Raw genomic sequence first — 25,719 nt, forward strand, 5'->3', positions numbered from 1 at the left:
TGAGGAATAACTTGGACGTCAGTTGTTCTTTGACTACTTGAAGGGAAGACAGATTCTATTTAACATTAGAGATGAAGAAATGGTTAGAATTTTGACACAGTAATTATCTAGATTGCCAAAACAAAACACGAATTCTTTAGAATTTATCAAAACAGTACGTCGAGAGTCTTTTTACTTTTTAGAGTAAATATGACACAAGGGGTAGCTTTAGAACAAGCTAACGTTACTAGGATTCAGGCAGGTGCAACTGGTACAGTTCAGTAGTACATAAATGACTCAAACAAATGTACTCTAGACCGGAAACTTAAGTTACAAAATATAGTCAATATTACAATTAATACAGGTAAGTAAAAACCATTGCTCTCAGATTCTGCACACTTAAAAAAAAACCCATAAACTTTATATAATAATCAAAATCACGCATTTCTACTCAAATTATTAGGGCATATTACAAACACACATAAGCCTAAAAAGTTATGGTCACATTTTGGTTTTGTTCCAGTGATGCACAATCACATGAAATGTTCTATCTGTTTCGTGTGAAATAAACATTTGGCTGAAGTGCTATAGCCGCTGAATTAACAATATTTCCATAAAAATGTTCAGACTAAAGTAATCCCAAACATCGCAGTGTTTAGGATTATTTTGAGAGTCCTTACAAAGAGTCCTTATGAATCATAGAAATAGAAGCAGTTAGGAAATTTCAGTGTATTTTGTCTGTTCTGTTTTTTCTAACACGAGTAAACAAATACTGGATTTAAAGTGCAGCTTCTTTCTCCTCTCCCTTCGATTCTCCCTCGCCTAGAAGATCAGGTCTGTATTCGTTTTTAGAATCTCCAAGGAAAGTTGGAAACAAATTGAGCGACAGTCAAGTCTGTTTGTCTCGAAAGTCAGTGATGGCTTTCCACAGTGTACACAGCATCCCTCCCCTGTTTAAAGACAAGAACATGGTGAAGAGATCACTTCATTTGAAACAATGCCCTTGAAATATGAAAGTGACTTCCTAGTCTTCAGTGGCTCTGATCAGAACATGAAGATCCCAAAGTCTTATCACTCATTATGTATTCTTTTTGTATATATTTTCTCCTCATCCCTCCATGCCTTTCCTTTCCACTCCCACAGACTACCAGGGCCCAAAGTGTCATTTTAGACGTTCTGCACTTTTGAAATGTGTCTTTCTAGAGGTGGGTCAGAGTAATCATTATGTATGTGCTTGGCCTGATGGAAAAAACAAATTATTATAAGAAACTATCAGATTATAGCAGGTATTTGGATGGCAAATCAGTACCTCATCCTGCTATTTCTATTAAGCATGATGCAATCACGAACCAAATTGGAGCATTTGTTTAAGGCAGCTTTAGAATATCTGTATGCTCTTCATCTGATGTGTTATCAAGAAAAGTCTTCCAGCTCACTCTGCATTTACTGATATAGACACATTGCTTATTAGAGCTCCCAATAATAGCCTGCTACAACTAACTCAGGTTTCTCAGAGCAGCTGAGAACTGGAGAGCTTCACCCAGGACTGTAGAGCTAGTTAGAGCTAGGTAGCGACCCAGGACGGAAGGGACCCAGGCTTCTTGATCTCAGCCCAGTGCTCTTTCCATCACGATGAAGACTGAACAGAAAGCAAAGTGGTACCTTAGTCTCAGGCATTTTAAATCGTCACGTGTAACGTAGTAGAGAACATCTGCTAGTGAATAATCCTCGGCCAAAAACTGTGGAGAAAGTAAAATATGCACAAAAGTAAGATGTTTTATGTACTTTCAATAAGTAGCAAACCAGCCATAATGTAAACATTGGCAAGAACGAAAAAAAAATCTAAAAGGAAATCCACGAAAGACACGATCTTTTGGAATTATTAGAAAAAAGGTCCCCCTATTACAAAATAATTACAAAGAAATACATCCATATGCCTTCCAGGAGCAAAAAGATTACAAGCAACACAGAATTTCTGATTGGTCTTCTGATGAATAGATAAGACTTGCTTGTAATTACACCTGCTGCTTAGAAGATAATGTTTTTATTCAGGGTTTACTGCTTTGTAGCTTTATTTTTCTCCAGTGGATAAAAAGTGTTGCTTCCACTTAATTTCTTATAAAAGATACTTTCCAATACTTACTACAAAATCAGAGTCCTGAATTTAAGTGAAGCTTTTAATTCTAAATCTTTTAAGAAGGGCAGTGATTTAGTGGATCATCAATTACTACTCCTTAATTTTGACTTGAACCTAAGTTAGAGGGAAAAATATTTTGATGAACTTGATTGGATACATTATTTCCCATAGGTAAGAGAGTCCTTTAAATTTATTTAATTTGTTATGCAGATTTCTAAGGAGACCCTACATTTTTATTTAGTGGTCCAATAAATTATCAAGTCAAGAGAAATACATCTTTATTCTTAGTTGTTTAAAAAATTTAAATATAAAACTGAAATCAATGTAATATTGTACTGAGGCTCTTTCTATAAAATAATAAAAATATAACCTCTTACTATGTATATATGTGTATACATATTATGTAATCTTAAAACATAAAGAAATGCTATTCATGCTGACTACAAAAGCTCCCCACAGGGAGCAGAGATGAATTAGGTTCTTATAGACATAATATAGTTTATATAGAAAGTGTCTGTTTCTGCCATAAGTTCACTAACTCGTCTAGTTTATTAAGTAGCAGTAAACAGCTGCTGCCAGTGGAGTCTAAGAATGTCACAAGAGAATTGAAAAGTTAACACACAAGAGAAAGAATCAGAAACAGAAGAACTTTTTTCTTTCAGTTCTGTCTTGATTTTTCCTACTCTTTTTTTTTTGTCCTACTCTTTATTTTCAACTCAAAAACATAAAAATCCTTAGGAGTTCTGGACCACAGAGCTTTCACCTGCCCTGCACATTCTGCACCTCTACCCCCAAATAGTTTTCCCTTCTCATCTGCCCCCCACCCCAGAACACCCACACAGATAGTGTATTCCTACATATTCCTTTAGACTTCAGCTCACTGGTCATCTCCAAAAACCTTCCCCAGCTTCTCCCTCCCTCTGTCTCGTAACACTTGATAACCTTTCCTTCACAGAATTGACCAGGACATAATTACACTTGTACCTATGGGATTATTTGATGATCATCTGCCTACCCTGGTCTGTGAGGGCAGGGTTGGGTCTGCATTTCTCACCAGTGTACCCCCTGTGCCTAGCACATAGTAGGCACTCAACATTATGAAACAAAGTGAAAGAATGCTTGTCCCACAGAATGTTTTCTTTACCCGACTTATAGTGTCTTCATCGGCTCCATTTTCTCTCAGCCATTCAGTAAGTTCGGAATCTTCAGTATTTGCGCCAGGAGAATTCAGGTGACACGCAGGCAACCCAGGAATATCTAGAACAGCATTGGGAGGAGGGAAGGACGTTCTTAGCTTCAGCTAACAGAGGTCATCTGAGACCCTCCTGGTCAACATTTATTGATACTTTAAAAGATTTTTGTCTATCAGAGTATAATTAATAGAAACCATTGAGATTGGTAGTCTACATGATCATATAAATAAAACTCTTTAACACTGCTTACTATACCAGTAAATGGAGAGTCAGTGACAATAATTAATGATACTCCCACCTTATAGTTTCATATCAATTTTATAGCTTCGTAGAATAAAATGGTACACCAAAATTGTACTGTGTGTTTTTCATGCAACAAAGATGAGCATGATTAGCAGAGCGCCATATAATTATAATAATCTCTTTTTCCACTATTTGCAATAATATGGAAGGACCATATATCTGAAGAAAAAAAATATGAACTTTATTTTCCTCTAAACAGGCTAAATAAGATTGTCTAAAGATTATCTTTCATACCCAATTTCTCACAGAATAGATTTCGTCAAAGTTCCATCTGACTTTTTTAAAAAATTGAGATAAAATTGACATATAACATTGTATTAGTTTAAGGTGTATCCAACTTATGACTTTTTATTACTGTATCTTGATCCTGTTTAAGCCTTGTCAAGTTATAAGGGGGGTGGGAACACTAGAAAACACAGAATACAAATGCAAAATGACAAAAAATATTATTTTATTCTAGTGATTTCATTGTGAAATCTTAAAAAGAAATAAGGACCAAAAAATGGGGAGCCCTACTTACTTCAATAATACATAATCTCAGGAAACAGTGACTATGAATCATCTTATTTTTACTGCACTTATAAGAAATGATAGCTTGCTACAATTAAGAACTGGATTTTTTTTAAGGCAACTTCTGCTTGTAGTTGTGGTACAAGTGACAGATGCTGATTAAGCCATGACATAAAGCTACCTGTTGGCTTCCTAGCTTTTTTTTTTTGGCTTCCTAGCTCTTTGTGGCAGCCTGATTGAACAGTATTACTTTAAAATTTTCAGCTATTCACCTATTGGTTGGGACTTAAGCTTCAGGTGCTTAATTTCTTGGTCTTTTTCTTCAATAGCTTGATGAAGAAGTGCTTGTAATTCTTTCTCTTTCTGAACCAATTCTTCCAGTAATCTGCGGAAGGAAATCATATTGGTTGACAGGATAATAAAGCTAGAGCAGTCATAGAGTGATCTCCTAGGCAAGGGCTTCTCAAGCTGTCATGAACACAGGCACCCCTGGGATTGTATTAAAACGCAGATTCTGATCCAGTAGCCTGGGGCTGGGGAGCGTTAGGGGGAGGGACCTCTGAGCTTCTGCATTTCTAATGAGCTCCCAGCTGATACTCATGTTGCTGGTCCACAGACCCCCAGGTTGAGCAGCGAAGCTCTAGAAGGTGTGTTTCCAGACAAGAATTTAAAACTTCCACCCCCAGTTGTCTGCCAAAATCTTCAGAGCTGTTGTTCTGTTTCTTTTTATGACCGTAAATGGCAAAAAAGTTTATATATGATATTAACAGACCTATATTTTACATGTATGGCCCCTCATCAAAAACAGTGCGTCAATATGGGTAATACAACAGGCAATGCAAAGCAGAAAGGTAGTCACTTTTTTTAAACTATGAAAATCTGAGAAGTAACTATAGGTGAGGTCACCTATAGTACCTGGCATATAATAAATCCTCAATCAATGTTAATGGTGGTTGCTTGCGTTGTTGTGGTTGTTACTGTTATTTCTCTCCTTCTAAGGGGAGCAGTGAAGTGGGTGAAAGGATAGCTGTGTTCCTGGTACATTCAGTTTCCAGTTGGCATCTGATGCATTCCCCAAAGAAACAAGGAGAAATATTATTACACATAGTTCTTACGCATGAAAGGTTCACTATACAACTGAGAGCCAAGTGGTAACCCACTCACCATTCTCAACACAGTTTTCTGGGAAAACATTCCAGGTTGTGAAGAGAGATGTTCTGATTTTTTAGAAAACCATCTTCAAGTAACTTGGATTCAGAATTATAACAATTTAAGATACATAATTATTTATAAGATCATCAAGGTACATTGTTGCATGCCCTATAGCTCTTAGCAAGCTGTATTTATTTTACTTTCTGAGTAGTGACAGATTTAACTCAGGGCCAGATTCCATTCCAAAAGTTTGTTTCTGCTTCAGCTGACATGGTCTGAAGACAGCCCAGCCCGACAGAAGGCAGCCCTGGGCCTTGTATCCTGGTTCAGCCACCCACTTCCTGTGTTAACCTTGACAAATGACTTAATGCCTCTGGGCTTCAGTTTTCTCATTTGTCAAAAGGAAAAGTAGAACTTCCTGAAAGGATTGCTGTGAGCACTAAATGAGACAGTATAGATAAAGTGCCAAGCACAGTGCCTGGCCTTTAAGAAGGGCTGTTTTGTTCCCTGCTGCCGCCTCAGGCCCCGGAAAAGAGGCCATCCAAGGCTTAATAGGGTTTTTTTCCCTGAACCCCAGGCTCCACCCCTTTTCCACACAACAGAGACACGTGAGGCCATTAGGTGCGAGAAAGGGTCACAGTAGAGTAGGTAGCAGAGGTGAGACAAAAGGAAAACACAATGAGAGGCAGACAGAAAGTGGTTCCAGGAAGACAGCGTGTTTAAAGACAATTGCACAACTGCAGAGTAAACAGTGTACAATTAGGTGGATTAAGCAGTAGGAACTGAAAGCAAGAGGGAAGCAGAGGATTAAGGGAGACTTTTATCTACTCTAATACGAATGATATTCAAAGAAATGGATAGCAAGCTCATTATGAATTTTTTTAAGTTGGCAACTTTTTGGTCTGGTATATATTTTTGTCTTTCTTGCTAATTTACGTGTATGGAATAGTGACAGCATATTCTTATGTTTTTCTCAAAGAACACAAGTGAAATTTTCTAGAATTTAACCCATGTTTACCTAGACTATATATTTCCTTTTTATCTTAAAAGCCAGAACGTAACATTGGAAGCAAAGCACTGACAGGCCACCTCATTTGTCCCACATCCAGCTCTCAAAATTACTTATTTTAAAGGCATATCCATCCAGTCCATCAGTTTTATTTTTACTTTGTCTTCAGTTAGTAGGGAAATCCTTTGAAACCAAGGCAAATGACTGCCTCTCTGTTCCAGAGACGTTTGCCAAGGATCAGCCATGAGATCAATTTTTTAACTCAGATGGGTGTGGGTGGGAAGCTGGGTTGACGGGTAATTCCAGAATTGCAGGAAAGGGAAATGAGTTCGATTTTAACTACCTCTGCAGTACTGTCCCGACTCCTTGTGTGAAGCAAATTATTGTCAGAACGTTTTCTGTAAGCATATACTTTAAGTAAAGCATACATTCTAAAGCTATTTTGTTATTTTCTGCCATTTAGTATTATCGATGATCCAATCATCAAGAGCTGGATAAACTTGATGTATCTTTATCAGTGATTATCCTAAATATAAGCTTAAGATTTCTAGCCCGAGGGTTTACAAGCTTTCCTAAAATCACACTAACATTTCCTCAATTTATTTTGCAATATACGTACATCTATATATGTATAGCAAGGAATATTCCACTGAAAGCTACAAGGACCAATATAGACATGACCAGCCCTTGATCAGCACTTGGACAGAAGCAGCTGCCCTTTCTTTAAATCCTAAGTGAAGTGAATGTTGTACCTGGTCTCACTTTTCTGGGGGTGATGGAGCTGTGGGAGATCCTACTAGAAAAAGAAAAAAGGAGGCCAACAACCATATAGATCTCACAGATACATGTGTAAATACACAGAGAAAAAACAAATGAGTGGGCCCTTGTAAGAACTGTTAACAACATACTAATGTAGTAAAGAAATGTGGTCAGTCTTGCGGGCAGACGTGGGAAGCAGGCCCTCAGCTAGCTTAAGACCCTCAGAAAAGAGATGTGAAGACCTGAAGAAAGCAGCCGGAGAAAGGCAGCCCTCAGGGACTACAGATGGATCGAGCATGGTGGACAGATGGCGGGGACGGGGTGTAAGTCAGGGTAACGCAAATGGACTGAGGAGAGAAGGAAAAGACTGCACTCAGGAGAGACACGTTCTAGTGACATAAGCCAGGATACGTAGACGGAAGGTTCAGGGGCCAGAGGAGCAAATGCACCAGCTCACTGGTAAATAAAGTAGCTCTACTGTCTGGACGGCATGGGCAGGGCAGGGTTGGGTGGCTGGACCCAAACAGTTACGAGTGCACTTTCCTCCTCCGAGGATCAGAGAAGGGTATGAAAAAGCAACTCCAGGACTGAGCGACAGACAGTAAACTGAAGAGAAGAGACTGAAGTCGACGGCTACTATAATGGATGGAGCATCCTAATGGGACTATTACTTGAGAAGAGCAGGAAGATTTCGATGAAGTCTTAGAAAAGGCTCCCGTTCTTTTCCACTAAGCAACAGAGATGCGAAGTAAAGAGCTGGGTTTCAGAGAACAAGACTGGGATAAGGAAGTCAGAAAGCCACTTTCCCTTTATTCAGAAAGATTTGTGTATGTAAATCATAGAAGATATGTATAGATTCACTTAATCATGCAACTAAAATTCATGTTTCTAAATACAGGATGAGGTTTGTACTACTCATACAAGCTTGGTATTCAAGCTTATCAAAAACCTGAACTTATGACTAAAAATAAAATGGTTTTATCTCCCCAGTGAACAACTTGGATTTTCAACTAAGGTTGCTAAATATTTGAACCACATTTATTGATTCACTCCAAAAAAAATAGTTTTCCCTGTCAAAACCCAAAGTCATAAAGTCAGTTGCCCACATGTCAACTGTAACCAGCACAGGAAGCTATAAATCATAAAGATTCAGACCTTGAACTGTGCCAACATCTGTGAAGCACAGGAAATATTTACTGTTCATTTAATAACCTGATCATGTGGGTTCTGTGTTATCAAATTCTCAAAGAAAAATTAAACTCCAGATATGACACAGCATATTAAAAATAAAGCAGAATCACAAATGTGGTCAACAGATCATCCTTTCAAAGTTTTAAAATGAAAAGCTTTTGAACCATTCATTTTATCTCCTCCAGAACAGAGCTCTTCCTCTCCTGAAAGAACCTGATATTCCAAATCACAGGCTCTCAGGAACAAAAACTCTCTGCCTGTCTCTCAGCTATCTGTTGGATGGTACACGCTGCTCTGAGTCTGCATCCCAGAGAGTCTATGAGGTTACAACTAAGTTACTCTGAAAATCTCAGTGCACTTGGAGATAAAGCAGTGATCAAAGAAGAGCTGCTGAAGGACTGAACTGGTAGAAGCAGAAAACGTATTTGACTAAAGAGACCAATAAATCTCTCATTTTAATGAATAAAGCATTAAATCAAGTTTATATGAATGGGATAAAGGAATAATATTTTGTATATTCTGCAGACCAATCTTTAAAGTAGACCCCAAACACAGGCACTTATATAAAAGTAAGAAAAAAGAACCCACCCATGTCAGAATAGGACTTACCTATTTGTTTCTATTTTCATCCTTCCAAGCTGTACATTCAGCGATCGGTGAGCACTCTGGGAGTCGTGGGATACAGTAGAACTGAGTGTGCTCACCCCTGAGGTGGCCACAGCATCTTCAAGGACCACATGAGGTCTTCGGACAGTTTGATTTGAAGGCTGTTCTTCATGGTCATCTTCTGCATCCAAGTCTTCTTGATCGGCGGTATCACTCTCAGATGCAAGGCTAAAATGTGGCCTCAGTTCTGTTAAGCATATGATCAACAACACTGTTAATGAAATAAGAATGATTGCCTTAATTTCTTAAGACATGAATGTCATCTCCCCTGCTATCAGTAAGAGATGTATTCCCAACTGCTTTTCCAAAAGTGATGATGGATTTCTGCACATTACTTCAGATTTGTTTTTCCAGTGAATTTGCAAAATTCACAAGATGTATAAACTCAGAATGATCTAACTCAAACAGAAGAGAAACTTCCACACTGCGCATAAGCTACGTGGGAAATATGTTAAAATCAGAAAGCAATTATATAAAAACCTGTTAAGAATATAAAAATTTGTTTACACAATTAAAATTCATATTTTCAATTATATAATATCTGGCAACTATTAACTCACTTAGAAATGAGGAAATTGAGATATAGAGAGATTGTATAAACAAAAGTAAGAACACAGAATGCTTTTTGCTTGTAACATTCAAAATGTAAGGGGGGGGTGTGTACTGAAAATGCCACACAATGCTTATATTCATTCTAGAAGACGATCTGCTTTTGACTATTGGGTTAATTTTTGGTGTGTGTCCTACCCTAACCTGTTGACTAACCATTGAAATCTAAAGTGTAAAAGTTACAAGTCTCCAGCTTAAAAACACTGTATGACACGAGTTCATCTGCATGTCACTTCAGAACTGGGGTGATACCTTCCCATGGGAAAAACTATTAAATTGTGATTAGGGTCTCAAAATGGCCCCCCAAAGGGAATTACATTCATAATTTAAGTGAAATCAGGGTAGCAGAAATACTGGGTCTTGGTTCCATATGCTATGACACATGGAACTTTTTTTTTTTTGAATGAAAGATTCTTTAAATTCTATAGTCTTTTACAACTTTCAAAAGTTTCACACACATGATTTTATATAATCCCATAATAACCCTTATTTTCCCTCTACCCTCGCATTGCCCCTCCCCCCTTCCCTCTCCCCACTGGTAAACACTTGTTTGTTCTCTGTATCGGTGAGTCTGCTTCTTTTTTGTTTTATTCACTAGTTTGTTGTCTTTTTTAGATTCCACATATAAGTGATAATAATATTTGTGGAAAGTTTGTATTTCTCTGTCTGACTTATTTCACTTAGCATAATGCCCTCCAAGTCCATCCATGTTGCTGCAAAGGGCAAATTTTCATTCTTTTGTATGGCTGAGTAGTATTATACATACACACACACACACACACACACACACACACACACACACACACACACACACACATCTTCTTTAGCCATTCATCTGTTGACACCTTGGCAGTTGTAAATAATGCTGCTATGAACATTGGGATACGTGTATCTTTTCAAATTACTACTTTTGTTTCTTTTGGATATATCCCCAGGAGTGGAATTACTGGGTCATATGGTAGCTCTGTTTTTAGTTTTTTGAGAAACCTCCATACTGTTCTCCACAGTGGCTGCACCCATTTACATTCCCACCAACAGTGTAGGAGGGTTCCCTTTTCTCCACCTCCTCGCCAACATTTGTTATTTGTGTTCTTTTTTAAATTTTTTAAAATTTATTTATTTTTGGCTGTGTTGGGTCTTCGTTTCTGTGCGTGGGCTTTCTCTAGTTGCGGCGAGCGGGGGCCGCTCTTCATCGCGGTGCATGGACCTCTCACTGTCATGGCCTCTCTTGTTGCGGAGCAGAAGCTCCAGACGCGCAGGCTCAGTAGTTGTGGCTCACAGGCCTAGCTGCTCCGCGGCACGTGGGATCTTCCCAGACCAGGGCTCGAACCTGCGTCCCCTGCATTGGCAGGCAGATTCTCAACCACTGAGTCACCAGGGAAGCTCATGGTAGTTCTATTTTTAATTTCTTGAGGAGCCACTATACTGTTTTCCATAGTGGCTGCAGCATTTTACAGCCTCACCAATAGTGCACAAAGGTTCTAATTTCTCCACATCCTCACACTTTATCTCTTAAGGTTAATCAAGCTCCACCTCTACACTGCTTTTTTTTTTTTTTGCATTATCTCCTTTCTCCTTCCAAAATTCTATTTCCTAGATCATCTATAGTAGGTGTGACTCAAAATCAGGTGTTTAAGTTTTGTAAGCCTGGCACCTGGTATAGGGGCTAAGACATATTAGTCTCTCAAAAAATGTTGGCAGAATGGAAGTTATCCTACTAGGATTATTTGCATTTATAAGGGAACAAAACAGTGAAAAAAATCTTACTTTAGGGCTTCCCTGGTGGCGCAGTGGTTGAGAGTCCGCCTGCCGATGCAGGGGACACGGGTTCGTGCCCCGGTACGGGAAGATACCACACGCCGTGGAGCGGCTGGGCCCTTGAGCCATGGCCGCTGAGCCTGCGCGTCTGGAGCCTGTGCTCCGCAACGGGAGAGGCCACACAGTGAGAGGCCCATGTACTGGAAAAAAAAAAAAAAACAAACAAAAAAAAAAAAACTTACTTTAAAAATAATTTAAGAGAGTTCAATTCTATATTAAATTAGAGCAAGAGTAGGCCTTTTAAATTTTCTAAATTTTTTCTCATGGTCTCTAAACTGAAATTTTAAAAACAATTTATAAGTTTTATTGTCCTGCTGAATATAATCTCACTTTGGGGGAAGGAAAATTTCTGATATTTATTATTACATTTAAATGTTCCCTTACATTCCCCTAACTCTGTACACTTTAAATTATCATATATTATCATTTTACTTATGTGCAAGTGACTAAAAAATTTTCTCAGTAATTAGAAAAAGGTAGAAAATTGTAGGGACTTCTCTTGTGGTGCAGTGGTTAAGAATCCGCCTGCCAATGCAAGGGACACGGGTTCAATTCCTGGTCTGGGAAGATCCCACATGCCACAGGCAACTAAGCCTGTGTGCCACAACTACTGAGCCTGGGCTCTAGAGTCTGCAAGCCACAACTACTGAGCCCGTGTGCCACAAGTACTGAAGCCTGCGTGCCTAGAGCCCGTGCTCTGCACCAAGAGAAGCCACCGCAATGAGAAGCCCACACACCGCAATGAAGAGTAGTCCCTGCTCGCCACAACAAGAGAAAGCACGCGCACAGCAACGAAGACCCAATGTAGCCAAATAAATAAATAAATAAATTTATTTTTAAAAAAATTGTAAGTGAATGCAATATTTTGTTATTTTGGTCTTTCAATGGTGGCTCCCTGAGGACACATCATCGAATAGACATTGTAAAACATGCAAATGAGACAGAGCGTCTGGTCTTTGTCCTCAAAGAGATAAGAACCTAAAGGAGAACTAGGGCAAATATACAGAAGAGTCATAAAAGCATGTACAAAGATAACATGTGTCAGCCAAGTGTCAGGAGAAAGGCAGGGACCCAGGGGACCCTGGAATGAGTGGATGGCATTTAAGCCCATGTGTGGGAAATTAGAGCGGGTGCATGTTTCCAAAACAGCAAGACAGGATCAAACAACGATATTATTCCCACCTCCCTACCCTCCCACTCCACCCCAACTAGTTAATTCCCCAGAGGAAAATAACTAGACCAAGCTTCTTCTTTTTTTTTCTTTTTGCGTTACGCAGGCCTCTCACTGTTGTGGCCTCTCCCGTTGTGGAGCACAGGCTCCGGACGCGCAGGCTCAGCGGCCATGGCTCACGGGCCCAGCCGTTCTGCGCCATGTGGGATCTTCCCGGACCGGGGCAGGAACCCGTGTCCCCTGCATCGGCAGGCGGACTCTCAACCACTGCGCCACCAGGGAAGCCCTAGACCAAGCTTCTTTAACACAAGGTATTTCTGATGCCTATTAGGATCACAATACTTGTCAGAATGACGTATGATCCCTGCATCAAGCACTGCATATAGTTTACAATGCTGGTCATTTTACATTAATGTCTACATGGGGCACATGACTGATTCAGCTTCACAACTGGTAGTAATAGCAAGTGCTCTAGCAGTTTAAACAATTAGAGTTTCTATGAGAAGTGTGCCTTCACTGTCGATTCTCTCTACCTTAGCACTGCCAACACGATCTCACGCTCAGCATTTCTCCATCTGGTCACCCACAGCCAGACTGACCAGATGTTACTTGAGGAGTAACAACAGATACTTAACGTTGCCAGTAATCCACAGGCTGATCCTTGATGACAAGTGGGAAAACAGCCCGAGAAAAAAAAACTTTTAAGGGGCTTGCACTGTACTCTCTGTTCTGTGAGCTCGTTTTCAGAAGAAAGAAGATTGAACACTTTATTTTTTACTTTTCATTGTGAAATAGTTTTAGGATAACAGAAAAGTTGCAAACACAGTACAGAGAGTTCCTGTATATCCTTTAGCAGCTTGCCCTAAACTTAACATCTTACGCAACTTTGGCACTATTAACAAAACCAGGAAGTTAACTTGGATACAATAGTATTAACTAATCTATAGACATTATTTGAATTGCACTGGTTTTCCCAAGAATGTTCTTTTTCTGATCGGGGATCCCACAATGCATTAGTTGTCATGTTTCTTAGTCTCTGCCAATCTGTGACAGTACCCTAGCATTTTTTTCTTTTTAATAAATTTATTTATTTATTTTTGGCTGCATTGGGTCTTCGTTGCTGTGTGCGGGCTTTCTCTAGTTTCGGCGAGCGGGGCTACTCTTCATCGTGGTGCGTGGGCTTCTCAGTGCAGTGGCTTCTCCTGCTGCAGAGCACGGGCTCTAGGTGCACAGGCTTCAGTAGTTGTGGTACGTGGGCTCAGTAGTTGTGGCACGGGGGCTCCAGAGCCCAGGCTCAGTAGTTGTGGCGCATGGGCTTAGTTGCCCCACGGCATGTAGGATCTTCCCGGACCAGGGCTCGAACCCGTGTCCCCTGCATCAGCAGGCGGATTCTTAATCACTGGGCCACCAGGGAAGTCCTAACCCTAGTATTTCTTTATCCCCCATGACCTCCTTAGTTTTGAGGAGTACTGGTCAGTTTTTTTTGTACTGTGTCTCATTTTTATTCACTTATGTCTTGTCATGATGAGGTTGCGGCTCTGCACTTTTGACAAGAATACCACAAAGGTGATGTTGTGCCCTTCTCAGTGCATCATATCAAGAGGTACATAATGCTGATGTGTCTAATTACGAGTGATGCTTACCTTGATCTTTTGATAAAGGGGGTTGTCACTGTTTTCGCTATGTAATTAGTAGATATCTTGTGGGGAGATTCCCCAAGACCATTCAAATATCCTGTTTCTCAGCACACTTTTATCTACTGATCTTGACAGCCATTGATTGTTCTTGCTTGCAATAATTATTACTGTGATGTTTGCCTAACGGTGATTTTCTATTTCCCTCATTCCTTCTACATTTATTAATTGGAATTCTACTAAAAAAAAAGAGCTGGTGGGCTTCCTGGGTGGCGCAGTGGTTGAGGGTCCGCCTGCCGATGCAGGGGACACGGGTTCGTGCCCCGGTCCGGGAAGATCCCACATGCCGCGGAGCGGCTGGGCCCGTGAGCCATGGCCGCTGAGCCTGCGCGTCCGGAGCCTGTGCTCCACAGCGGGAGAGGCCACAACAGTGAGAGGCCCGCGTACCGCAAAAAAAAAGAAGAGCTGGCCCTTCTCCTCCATATAGTTATTTATTTAATTACTTATATCAGTATGGACTCATGGATGTTTAATTTATTCTATGGACTATAATCCAATACTATTATTCTTTTATTTTAATTTGTTCTGGCTTAGGCTTTGGGGAACTCCCTCACGCTGTCTCCAGTGTCCTTTGAAAAAGCGTCCATCCCTTGGGGGCACTTCATTACTTTCTGCCATCACAGTATGTTCCAAGTTCATCTTGTATTTCCCCTGCCCTAGGCCTGGAAATCAACCATTTCTCCAAGGAGCTCTGATTCCTTTTATTAGAGAATGGTGTTTAGAAACCAAGATCTGGGTTCTGTCAACAAACACATCTAGGAAAATGTATGTATTGATGATGGTATACTTTTGAATTTGTTGATTTCTTTAGCATGTCTTTTAAAATTTGGTAAGTAAATTGTAGTATTTTGTCATCTAAAAGGAATTTTTATCAGGGGACTATAAAGAGAGACATTTTTACTGTTTCTTTGAATCTTAATTGTATAACAAAATCTTTAGGGACATTTGGAAATTTGATGGAATTGTCAAATGCTTGAAATCAATTCCTCTTCTTCATATATTTCATCATTTATATGTTGGTGTACAGTGTACATTGTCTTCCCCTATCCCGAGAGGAATATAAAAAAATACTTTCTTAATGTAATTCTCTAAAATTTCCACTTTTTATTTTATTTTAAAAATTTTACTATTATTTTGGCTGCACCACACGGCTTGCAGGATCTTAGTTCCCCGACCAGGGATTGAACCCGTGCCCACTGCCGTGGAAGTGTGGAGTCCTAACCACTGGACTGCCAGGCAATTCCTTTTTTTTCTTTGGTCCACTTTTTAAAATGCTTCCAAACAGTCATTTCAGTTGTCATCAGAGACCCCTAGTGGCCTCAAAGAAGCCAATTCAGTGGAAGGACAAATAACTTTCCTTAGCAAACCCTCTGCATAAAGAACGTGCCTTGCTCTGCACATGGCTGGGTTGAAGCAGTGCCCATCACGGGGACACCCATGCGAGGAGACATGCCTCGCTGCACTGTGCCTGTCACTCTCTCTAAACTTAACAGTGTTTCACCTACAGTGTGATAATCAGTGTGCTTTATAAACTTTATATTTTGGAAGAGTTTTAGATTTACAGAAACACTGCAAAGATAATACAGAGAACTCCTGTATACCTTCCACCCAGTTCCCCCAGTACATCTTATGTAACTATGGTACCTCTGTCAAAACTAAGAAATTAACATCAGTACAGTATCAATTGTATTAACTAAACTACTGACTACTTTCAAATTATGCCAGTTTTTCACTGATGTTCTTTTTCCTATTCCAGGATACAATTCATTGCATTTAGGTAATCCATTTTAAAAGGATTTTTTTTAACAAAAATTAGATTAACAATTTATATGCTAGTTAAATTATTTCAAAGTATAATCCCTCGCTCCTCTCCTCATTTGAGCATTCTTAATTTAGGCTACTAGTGGATATAACTCATGGCCTATACCTATCGCTTTTACTGATACACACCTAATCTCTCTCACCTCTTGTATCTTTTGGGTTTACAACACCTCTTTGGTACATTTCCCACATCCAAGCTTATTCCAGTGATCAACCATCTAAACATAAGTATGTGCTGACTTCCTTAGAGCATTACAGTAGGTTTCCATCAGCTTTAGATTCCTCAGGTTCACATCCCACCGCTAGTCATGCATTTCAAAGGCTCTCTAGGATTTTTTTCGAAGTTCTGCAAATATTTTCACACTGTTTTGTTATAACCAGGTGAAACTCATTTACTTATTGTTTCAACCAGTATTTATCAGGAGTCTATTATTTTCCAGGCACCATGATGGACAGTGTGCTTAGCACAGAATAAAATAAAACAGACCCTCTGATGAGGGAAACAGCTATTAGACAAGAAAATAAAAGCAGTTTCTGATTGGTGCAAGTGTCGCCAATGGGGAAAAACCATTTCCAGGGAGAGAGAGTGATGGCGGAGCCTACTGTAGACTTCGGGGTTGGTCAGGACTCTGCAGAGGCATGCTGTAAGGTACAAGAATGCAAAGGTAGGTGGCAGGAGGGACGAGGGGTGCAGGTGCGCTCTTTAGAGGAAGAGCATGTTCAGGGACGTTAAAACTTCTTCCATTCCATCCTTTCATAAGAAAGAAAGAAGTTAATTCGTCACTCTCAAACCAAACAAGGTATTCTGAGAGAAGAGAGGGAATTCCACAACTCAGAAGGGTTGATGATAACTTAAAAGTTTGTGGTACCATTTATAAATAACATAAAATTTAAAATGTTTCATACTTATATTTTTAGATTTCTATTTTAGAACACTTTATAATACATGTAAAATTAGTACAATAGAACATGTTTCTAATTCGTATATCTAAATCAATCTATTTCTCTATCCATATCCACACATCACACACACACACACACACACACACACACACACACACACACACACACACACGTACGGTGGAAGAGCTCTGCTTAAAAGTTTTATTAATGGGTACACTATCAAAACACGTTGGGGGCTTCCCTGGTGGCGCAGTGGTTGAGAGTCCGCCTGCCGATGCAGGGAACACGGGTTCGTGCCCCGGTCCGGGAAGATCCCACATGCCGCGGAGCAGCTGGGCCCGTGAGCCATGGCCGCTGGGCCTGCGCGTCCGGAGCCTGTGCTCCGCAACGGGAGAGGCCACAACAGTGAGAGGCCCGCGTACCGCAAAAAAAAAAAAAACCACTTTGGAAGATTGTCTTAGAATATGAATACATCTCTCCCTCACTGCATAAAACCTGGTTTCATGAACACTACCCCTTTTGTAGCTCACTGCAAACACAGCTGGGACCTGTCTAGCCCAGTGATTTCTAAACCTGGCTGTGTATCAAAATGACCTGGAAGCTGGATGAAAATCAGGTTCCTGGGCTGTATCCCCAGCAGATTCTCACCCAGTCCGGGACGAAGCTCTGAAAGCTGTAATTTAAAGAGCTCCTTACATCACACAGTTCATTACATCACTCAATGCACTGGCAGGTGTGGGAACCACTGGTAAAGGATGACATGGGAATATGTTTTGTGGGCACAGATATCTGTATATTGAAATGCATATGTATTTGGGTCACCTGTATAGTTTTCTCTTTGTCTTCATATCCAACTATGCTCTTTAAAGACAAGGAAGCAAGTCTTCCTCATTCATAGTAAACGTTTTGCTGGGTGTACCATTGCTCAGACTATATGCACTAGATAAATATTATTTGGTGGCGTTGAAAGATTAAAAAAGAAAGGTTAACCTGGTCTTAAAAACAGTGAGGAGACACCATAAATGATAATGAACAGTAATTGAAATTATCAAACACTAAATATTTACCAAGTAATTAAGTATTTCTGACCTGGAACCAGAATGGTAATGGCTGTCTGCACCGCCTTTCGGATGATACTGTCTAAGGCAAACATCCAGTGTGGCTTGATATTATGATTCCGAAGAACTTTATTGACCTGGAGGAAGAGAGTGACATTTGGTCTACTTTAATATTTAATTGCAAATAACCTAGCTGATGCACACATCTGGACGACATTCCATCAACAAAAATAACTAAAAGGTTTCTTTACCTTGAATGGTGGATAATTTCTTTATGTCAGCGGAAAACAAATGCAAAATTGCCACTTCAAAATGAAGTTTGGTGACCCTCATGTAAGCAAGTGAGATACACCACTTAAGTGAAAGGCAATCTGGTTAAATGGGAATGTTGCCTCTTTGGGACTCAGAACCTGTAGCTTCCGCCTTTCACGATGTCAGCAGATTGGATGGTGGAAGCGGTAAAGGAGGAAAAAAAGAGTCCAAGGGGATTTAAATAAAAGTGATTGCTATTCTTAAACGTTATAACTACTGTTTAACACAACCAAGTGCTGCAGCATACTCTGGTGACTTGGAAACAACAGTAAAGGGGGAATATGAGCACATACATGCTACCTACAGATGTGCCACAGTGCACGCCTTGTTTTCCTTCCCACGCTTCCTTATATCTTACTTTTTTAATATTTTTATTGGAGTATAATTGCTTTACAATGGTGTGTTACTTATACCTTTTTAAACGGGGGAATAATCTGCCAAACTCTTCCAGAAAAGCTGTTCACATTAAAAACCTTTGTTGTCAGGCTATATTTTTTTAGTGACTAGTAATATTTCACATATTTAAGCAGACACTGAAGTAGATATATGCATTACCTTTCTTTTTCTCTTCAAAAATTATGGTAAAATACACATCACATAAAATTTACCATCTTAACCATTGTTAAATGTACAGTTCAGTGGCTTAAGTGCATTCACATTGTTGTGCAAGCATCATCACCTTCCATCTCCAGAGCTCTTTTCACCTTGCAAAACTGCAACTCTACACCCATTAAACAACAATTTCCCCTTGCCCTCTCCACCCAGCCCCTGACGACCACCATTCCACTTCCTGTCTATGAATCTGACTATTGAAGGTATCTCACATAAGTGAAATCATACAGTATTTTTGTGTCTGGCTCATTTCACTTAGTGTAATATGTCAGAACTTCCTTCCTTTATAAGGATGAATAATATTCCATTGTATGTATAAGCCGTGCACGTTACCTTTTAATTTTTATTTATTTATTTTTTAAAATATTTATTTATTTGGCTGCACTGGGATCTTTAGTTGCAACATGTGGGATCTTTAGTTGCGGCATGTGGGTTCTTAGTTGTGGCATGCATGTGGGATCTAGTTCCCTGACCAGGGATCAGACCCGGCCCCCTGCATTGGGAGTACGGAGTCTTAACTGCTGGACCACCAGGGAAGTCCCCACATTACCTTTTTAAAAATAACTTTTATCATAAGGCTAAGAGAGGCTTATCTAAAATTTGAGTTAACTCCACTAATTTCTGGTTGACATGGGCATCTAAGAAAAGAGGCTCTTTTCCCAACAGGGCTCTGACTCGAGATCTAAGAAGACGCTGGGGAGAAGGGGACCTAGCTGTAATCTCACACCAAAAGCTGGAGCTCCAGTTGCTTATTCCTGCCCTTGGTCCATCTTCATCAAAATCCCCCAGTTTAGACAGCAGTCTGTCTGAGGAATTCCTCAGAATAGTTGCTCCTAAGGAAGCGAACCATTGCAAGGTTCCCACCTGTTCTAGGAAGTCCTTTCAGACTGATTTTGTCCTGGTACTTTCATAAAGGACTTGCCTGTTTATTTGACAAATGCCGGTATAACATTTAGTAACTAAGAATATTTCTCTCGAGGGTCACAAATAGTAAATGGAAGAGGGGTCCTTTATCACCACGACCAGCTTCTCATAGCCCTTCATTAAACAGTATATTATATCCGGCCCATTCTTTGGGTTCATTCCCATCCTGGACAGTGAGTGAGCAAGAACGGTTTGTGTGTGTGTGTGTGTGTGTGTGTGTGTGTGTGTGTGTGAGAGAGAGAGAGAGAGAGAGAGAGAGAGAGAGAGAGAGGGAGACCTGGCCTGTGGCCCAGGATTACAACTTACCCACTCTCAATCTGAATTCTACTCGCCTATTTGCCTTCCAGTCTCTAGGCTGGGAGCCAAATGTGTAGGCAAGTACAAAGTCACTAAATTATTTCATTTGGTTCGCAGATGGCTGGGGCTCACTAGTTACAGAGTGAGTGTGCCTTTAGCATTTAATATTAGTGATAGGCTTTGCTCTCATTTTCCACGACCCCAATCGAGTCAGGAGCGTTGCCCTGCCCACAGTACAGCACAAGACTGAGCGGCTAACACAGAGCTCCCGAGAGCACAAGTAGCCACTGAAGGATTACAATTTGGTTTTAAATCAGGGATCATTTGATGCACCAAATGCAATTGTCAAGACATCGCCTATGTAGGAGCAATAAACACATTAGGAGTGAGTCAGTTTGGGGAATTTAAATAAAATCATGCAAAGTGCTTCCCTATTCACACGACAGGCACTGTCAAGAACTCTCTCTCTCTCTCTTTTTTTGAATTTTATTTTATTTATTTTTTATACAGCAGGTTCTTATTAGTTATCTGTTTTATACATATTAGTGTATACACGTCAGTCCCAATCTCCCCATTCATCCCACCACCATCCGCCCCCCCCTGCCACTTAAGAACTCTCTTATTTCAGTCTCCCACACCTCGTAAGGGCCTTCCGGGAAGGACCTCAGGCTTTTTTTGGTACACAGTTCCACAAACAAGTCTCATTCAAGAATATCACATATGGTTTGAATCAGGCTTCTGGAAAACTGGCTTCAAGTTTGTGTTGCATAGCAACTCAATATGAGAGAGAGGAATCCTCAGCGATCTCTCACCAGATCCTGTGAATTAATTTTCATCCAGTGATGCCTTGTGCTCTGAAGTATATTGCTGGCTAGGAAATAGTGAATATTTATTAAACAAGTATGTTTAAAATGTTCTGTATGGAAACCACAGCAGGGCGGAAAAAAATTACCGATCATTCCTGTCTGTACGGTTACATTTTTCTCAATGACCACTAGATGGCATGTCTCATATAGAATTAGAAAGTGCAGGACTAAAGTGTGCTCTGTTGCTAAAATCATCAAAATAAATAGTGACTGACTACATGATTTGATAAGAACAAAGTGCAGCCATGGGAGATGTTTGTGAGTTTTGTTATTTTCCATGGTGTTCAATTTTATGTGTATCTAATCTGGGGAGATACAAGATTACACACCAAACAACAAATCTGGTGCTTTGAGGCACACGGACAGGCAACCATCTCATACTTATTTATGATCCAAAGAGAACAGAATTGATCAAAATTATTAAAGAAAGAAAAGATAAAAACTTATGTTCTTATCCTATTTTTCTGACTAATTTTGGCTGGAGTCTGCGGGAAAACATGGGCAAAATATCATACTTACAGCATCTTGAAAACCGAAGAGCACCACCTGAACTTGACTAATGCCGTGGCTGTCAAAGTCCAGCTCCAGCTTCAGCTTGGACAGGGTGGTGGCTATGATCTTCCGGTCAGTGGACCTCACAAATTCTCCGAGGCTCGCGACGAGGGTTGTGATGTGCTCCCATTTTAGTTTAGGTTCTTCGGCCCCCTGTGAATAATAACCAATAATCTGTCGATCAGATGTATCTGTGCTGGATGTATCAGCCATGGGTCTGCCATCCCACAGCCGCTGCCAGAAGAACTGGGCTTAGAAATGCCCCCCTGCTAAGGGGAAAGACCATATTTGAACTATATGGCTCCTTCCCTGGCAAAAAAAAGAGAGAAATTATCAGACTTTGGGAGGAAAGGCACCTGCCCCATACATTGTCTAACAGTCATGTTATAGTCAGATAGACAAAGCTCTGCCCAAACAGGGACAGGCTGGGGCCATAAGATTCCACTCTCAGAAATTTTAACTGGGAGCTAAAGAGAGATTCAGCCGTAGGATCTCAGGCTCAAAGTCTGCCCAGAGAGATAAGTCATAAAATAGGGGCAATGGGACTTCCCTGGTGGTCCAGTGGTTAGGACTTTGCCTTCCAATGCAGGGGGTGCAGGTTCAATCCCTGGTCGGGGAGCTAAGATCCCACATGCCTCATGGCCAAAAAACCAAAACATAAAATAGAAGCGATATTGTAACAAATTCAGCAAAGACTTTAAAAATGGTCCACATCAAGAAAACTTTACAAAAATATAATAAAATAGGGGCAAGAGTACATCCAGTTATAAGGAAGGAAGGAAGCAGAAACAACTGAGTAGAGAATGATGATCAGTAGGGAGAGAAGTGGACGGACACAGCAACGGCACACCAAGTGGGCCAACAGCAACCGAGCCAGAGGAGAGATGTACAGACTCCTGGGACTTGAAGGCCCTTGGAATCACACTCTAGTTTCAGCCTGTGTGAGGCGCAGCTAGGTGCCGTGGTTGGAATTAACCTGAAAAGGCCACTTCCCTCATTGCTACGTGTGTCTGCCTACATGTCTGCAGTCCTTCAACTGCCCTTAAAGCGCGTCAATTCCTTGTAGTCAAAAGGGGCTCGCTTCAGACTCCACCCGGGAAAACTTTCCCTACCCAGTGATAAGGCAATTAGTTATAAGAACGGACCAAATGGATGACTTCACATATTAAAAATTAAATACAATATTTAAACAAATTCCCTCCCTCAAGTTGAACTCTTTTTTTTACTTTGAGCAAGGAACATTGCTTCCTTAAAGGAAACACAGTAGGATGTTATTTATCCTCATTTAACTTTAAGAAACAACTGGATTTTTATCATGCTCATTTCTATCTCATATTGCACATTTTGTTATTGCATCATTAAAATTAAATTCCTCAGCTGGGCTGTGAAAATTACAATTTCTAGGAGTCTACTAAAATAAACGAGAAATGTCCCATCAAGTTCTTTCTCTCAATATATTTTCATTTGGGAGCTCCCGCTCATGTTTATGTTTTGACGAGAAAAGATTATATTAAAAAGCTTGAAAACTGTCATTAAGGGAATATTTTAAAATCAGACTGGGAACAATTATAAACTTTGTTTCTTTTCTTACCACGAACTAAATTACAACCAAAGTAAAGATTCATAGGCAATATCACAGTAACATGAAAATATGTTCAAAAAGAGAAATGTGAGTTATTCAGAAATTGGAAGCTTATCTTAGTGAAAAATCAGTTACGTGTTTGCCAGCAGTTTAAATAGCAATCATTTTTTGGACATTAGCTTTGTTTTCACAACAGAAAAACATGCTGCTTCTGGTTTTTTGTGCCACTGCCCTACAAAGGAATGCTGTCTACCCTGGGAAATGTTCTTCTGTCTGGGATATTTCATCACGTACCTAATGGTTATTTCTGTTCTCACTCCTGCCTCCCCGTGTGCACTCATTAACGTGCCTTCATGAACAAGCATCTTAGGTACCAGGTGAGACTGATTCAGTATCAGAAAGTAGCATCTGACAGTGAGCCTTTCCTGAGCACCCAGAGGACCATCACAGATTCTCCTGCAAAGGGGCTCTCTCTTCTTTATCCCTTAAACTTCCTTAAAAATGGTGAGTGGATTTCAGAAGGATGTTACAGATTGAAAGGGCTTTCATGGGCCGCTTTGAGGACCTGACCAACATCTACCTTTCAGTCTTGTTCTAAAGGGTAGGCTTAAATGTAAAGATGTATCTATTAATAGAAATATTTAATACAATGAAAAGACTTATCTCCATCTGGTAGTAGAAGAGAATTAAAGATACTAGGTAACTGTTATTAGCCTGCTTGATAATGATAATAATAACAATAATAGTTAACATTTGTGGAATACGTTCTATCATTATCTCAATGATTCATGATCTTAGTTACTCCTTATAGCAACCCTATGAGGTGAATACCATTGTTTCTTCTATTTTATGGATTAGGAAATTCAGCCTCAGAGAGGTTAAATAACTTGCTCAAATCACACAGCCTTTATGTGGTGGAACCAGGCCTCAAAGTCAAGTTGAGGCTGAACCCAAGCTCCTAATCATTACCTTCTATTGCCCCAATCAGCTGGATGAACCAGCAGTAACCTTGGGGCAGAACCTGCTCTATCACAAGATCACCATGGGATGCCACAGGAAAGGGTTCATAGAGTCCCCAGCAGTACAGTCAGAAGCACCCTGTCTATCCCTTGACGATTCTGGATTTACTAAGTGATTCTGACCTCAGAATCACTTCTGGTCCCCACTGGTCACTTCATGTTGGTGCACTGAGGCATGCCCTCTGACAGTTGCTTTTAAGTTTTTCTTTCCTTTCTCCTTTTTTTTTTTTTTTTTTTTTTGCAGTACGCGGGCCTCTCACTGTTGTGGCCTCTTCCATTGCAGAGCACAGGCTCCAGACGCGCAGGCTCAGTGGCCATGGCTCACGGGCCCAGCCGCTCCGCGGCATGTGGGATCTTTCCAGACTGGGGCATGAACCCGTGTCTCCTGCATCAGCAGGCGGACTCTCAACCACTGTGCCACCAGGGAAGCTCCCCTTTCTCCTTTTATAGAGAACATTCAAGCCTGCTTAAAAAACTAGGGAGTCACAAACACTTGAATAGGATTAACCAACTCCAAATTTAAGAATTTCAGCATGGTCATGAAACCTGCCAGGTTCTTTGCTGAGGGCTGGGACAACGACACTAACCAAGGCAGTCCCTGCCCTGATGGACCTACAGTCCAGCAGGGAAGACAAAGAAAACCCCCAAACAAGCAGATACTTTCTGTATTAGAAAAGCACACTCATTGGGGATGATTACGAGATTTAAGCAATCCCTGCGTTCTGTGTTTCTGACCTAAAACAGAAGCCTTCATTCCACAGTGGCTGCTGGTGATTCCCTCCCCCAACCCAAACCCTGTCCCCTCCCCTGGTTTATGTTTCTCCCAGCACTTGTCACCCTCTGGTGTAGCAGTGGGGAGAGCAGTGTGGTACTTGACGGCACAGACCCTGGAGCCAGGCTGCCTATGTTCAAATCCCGACTCCATCACTTGGGGCTGCATGGCCTCGGTGAGTTACTCAACAACTCTGTGCCTCTGTGTCCTCATCTGCAAAATGAGGATACTAATAAAACTAGTGCTGTAGGACTATTATCAAGAGGATTAAGTGAGCAGAGACACAGGAAATACTAAGAACAATATCTGGCCCATAGAAAGTGTTTGCTAGTATTACTATATATTTACCATATATAGAAACATATATGTAACACACATAGTATGTAGCAACATATAACTATATATTTAACTATATTTGTTACTATATATTCAACTACATGTTTACTGTGTTTTTATTGCTTTTCTTCCTCCACTAGAATGTCAGCTTCAATGAGATGCAGATGTTTTTTCTATTTTGCTCACTATAGTGTCCCCAGCACACAGAACAGTGCCTGGCATCTAGTAGATGCTCAGTAAGTATTTGTTCAATGAATGACCTCCAATTACTGCCCAGTTGTTCCTTCCGTCTAAACTTGATTCCCCTTCTTATCTTACACCATCCGATTCTCAGTCCTTGAATGACCACAGTGAACAGACAGAAAGGCAAGAGTGACAGCTGAAGGTTCCAGACTGCTCCTGTCTCCTCCACCTCTCCAGATTCTTGCATGGCATCCTCAGCACTCATTCTACCTCCAACTCAGAGGCCTGGCC

The 25,719-nt window shown here is 40.5% G+C and overlaps 1 protein-coding gene across 8 annotated transcripts in view; it reads right to left on the reverse strand.

Moving 5' to 3' along the window:
* Positions 1–142: 142 nt before the first annotated feature.
* The window catches only part of MAP3K5 (mitogen-activated protein kinase kinase kinase 5), a 247,245-nt gene continuing 221,668 nt past the window's right edge, over positions 143–25,719 (reverse strand). For 3 of the 8 annotated variants that reach the window (XM_073789644.1, XM_019951636.3, XM_019951638.3), the window contains exons 24-30: positions 21,504–21,689; positions 18,005–18,110; positions 8,843–9,110; positions 4,395–4,507; positions 3,261–3,373; positions 1,642–1,718; positions 143–929 (exon numbers count right to left, since the gene is read on the reverse strand). In XM_073789644.1, coding sequence (XP_073645745.1) covers positions 869–929; positions 1,642–1,718; positions 3,261–3,373; positions 4,395–4,507; positions 8,843–9,110; positions 18,005–18,110; positions 21,504–21,689 — 924 coding nt within the window. In that variant the 3' untranslated portion in view covers positions 143–868. Of the gene's footprint in view, positions 930–1,641; positions 1,719–3,260; positions 3,374–4,394; positions 4,508–8,842; positions 9,111–11,275; positions 11,467–17,982; positions 18,111–20,717; positions 20,990–21,503; positions 21,690–25,719 lie in introns of those variants that run through there. The other 5 variants (XM_073789647.1, XM_019951637.3, XM_073789645.1 and 2 more) reach the window with 4 other exon arrangements.

Source organism: Tursiops truncatus, chromosome 12 (genome assembly GCF_011762595.2).
Source record: "Tursiops truncatus isolate mTurTru1 chromosome 12, mTurTru1.mat.Y, whole genome shotgun sequence".
Classification (NCBI taxonomy): domain Eukaryota; kingdom Metazoa; phylum Chordata; class Mammalia; order Artiodactyla; family Delphinidae; genus Tursiops; species Tursiops truncatus.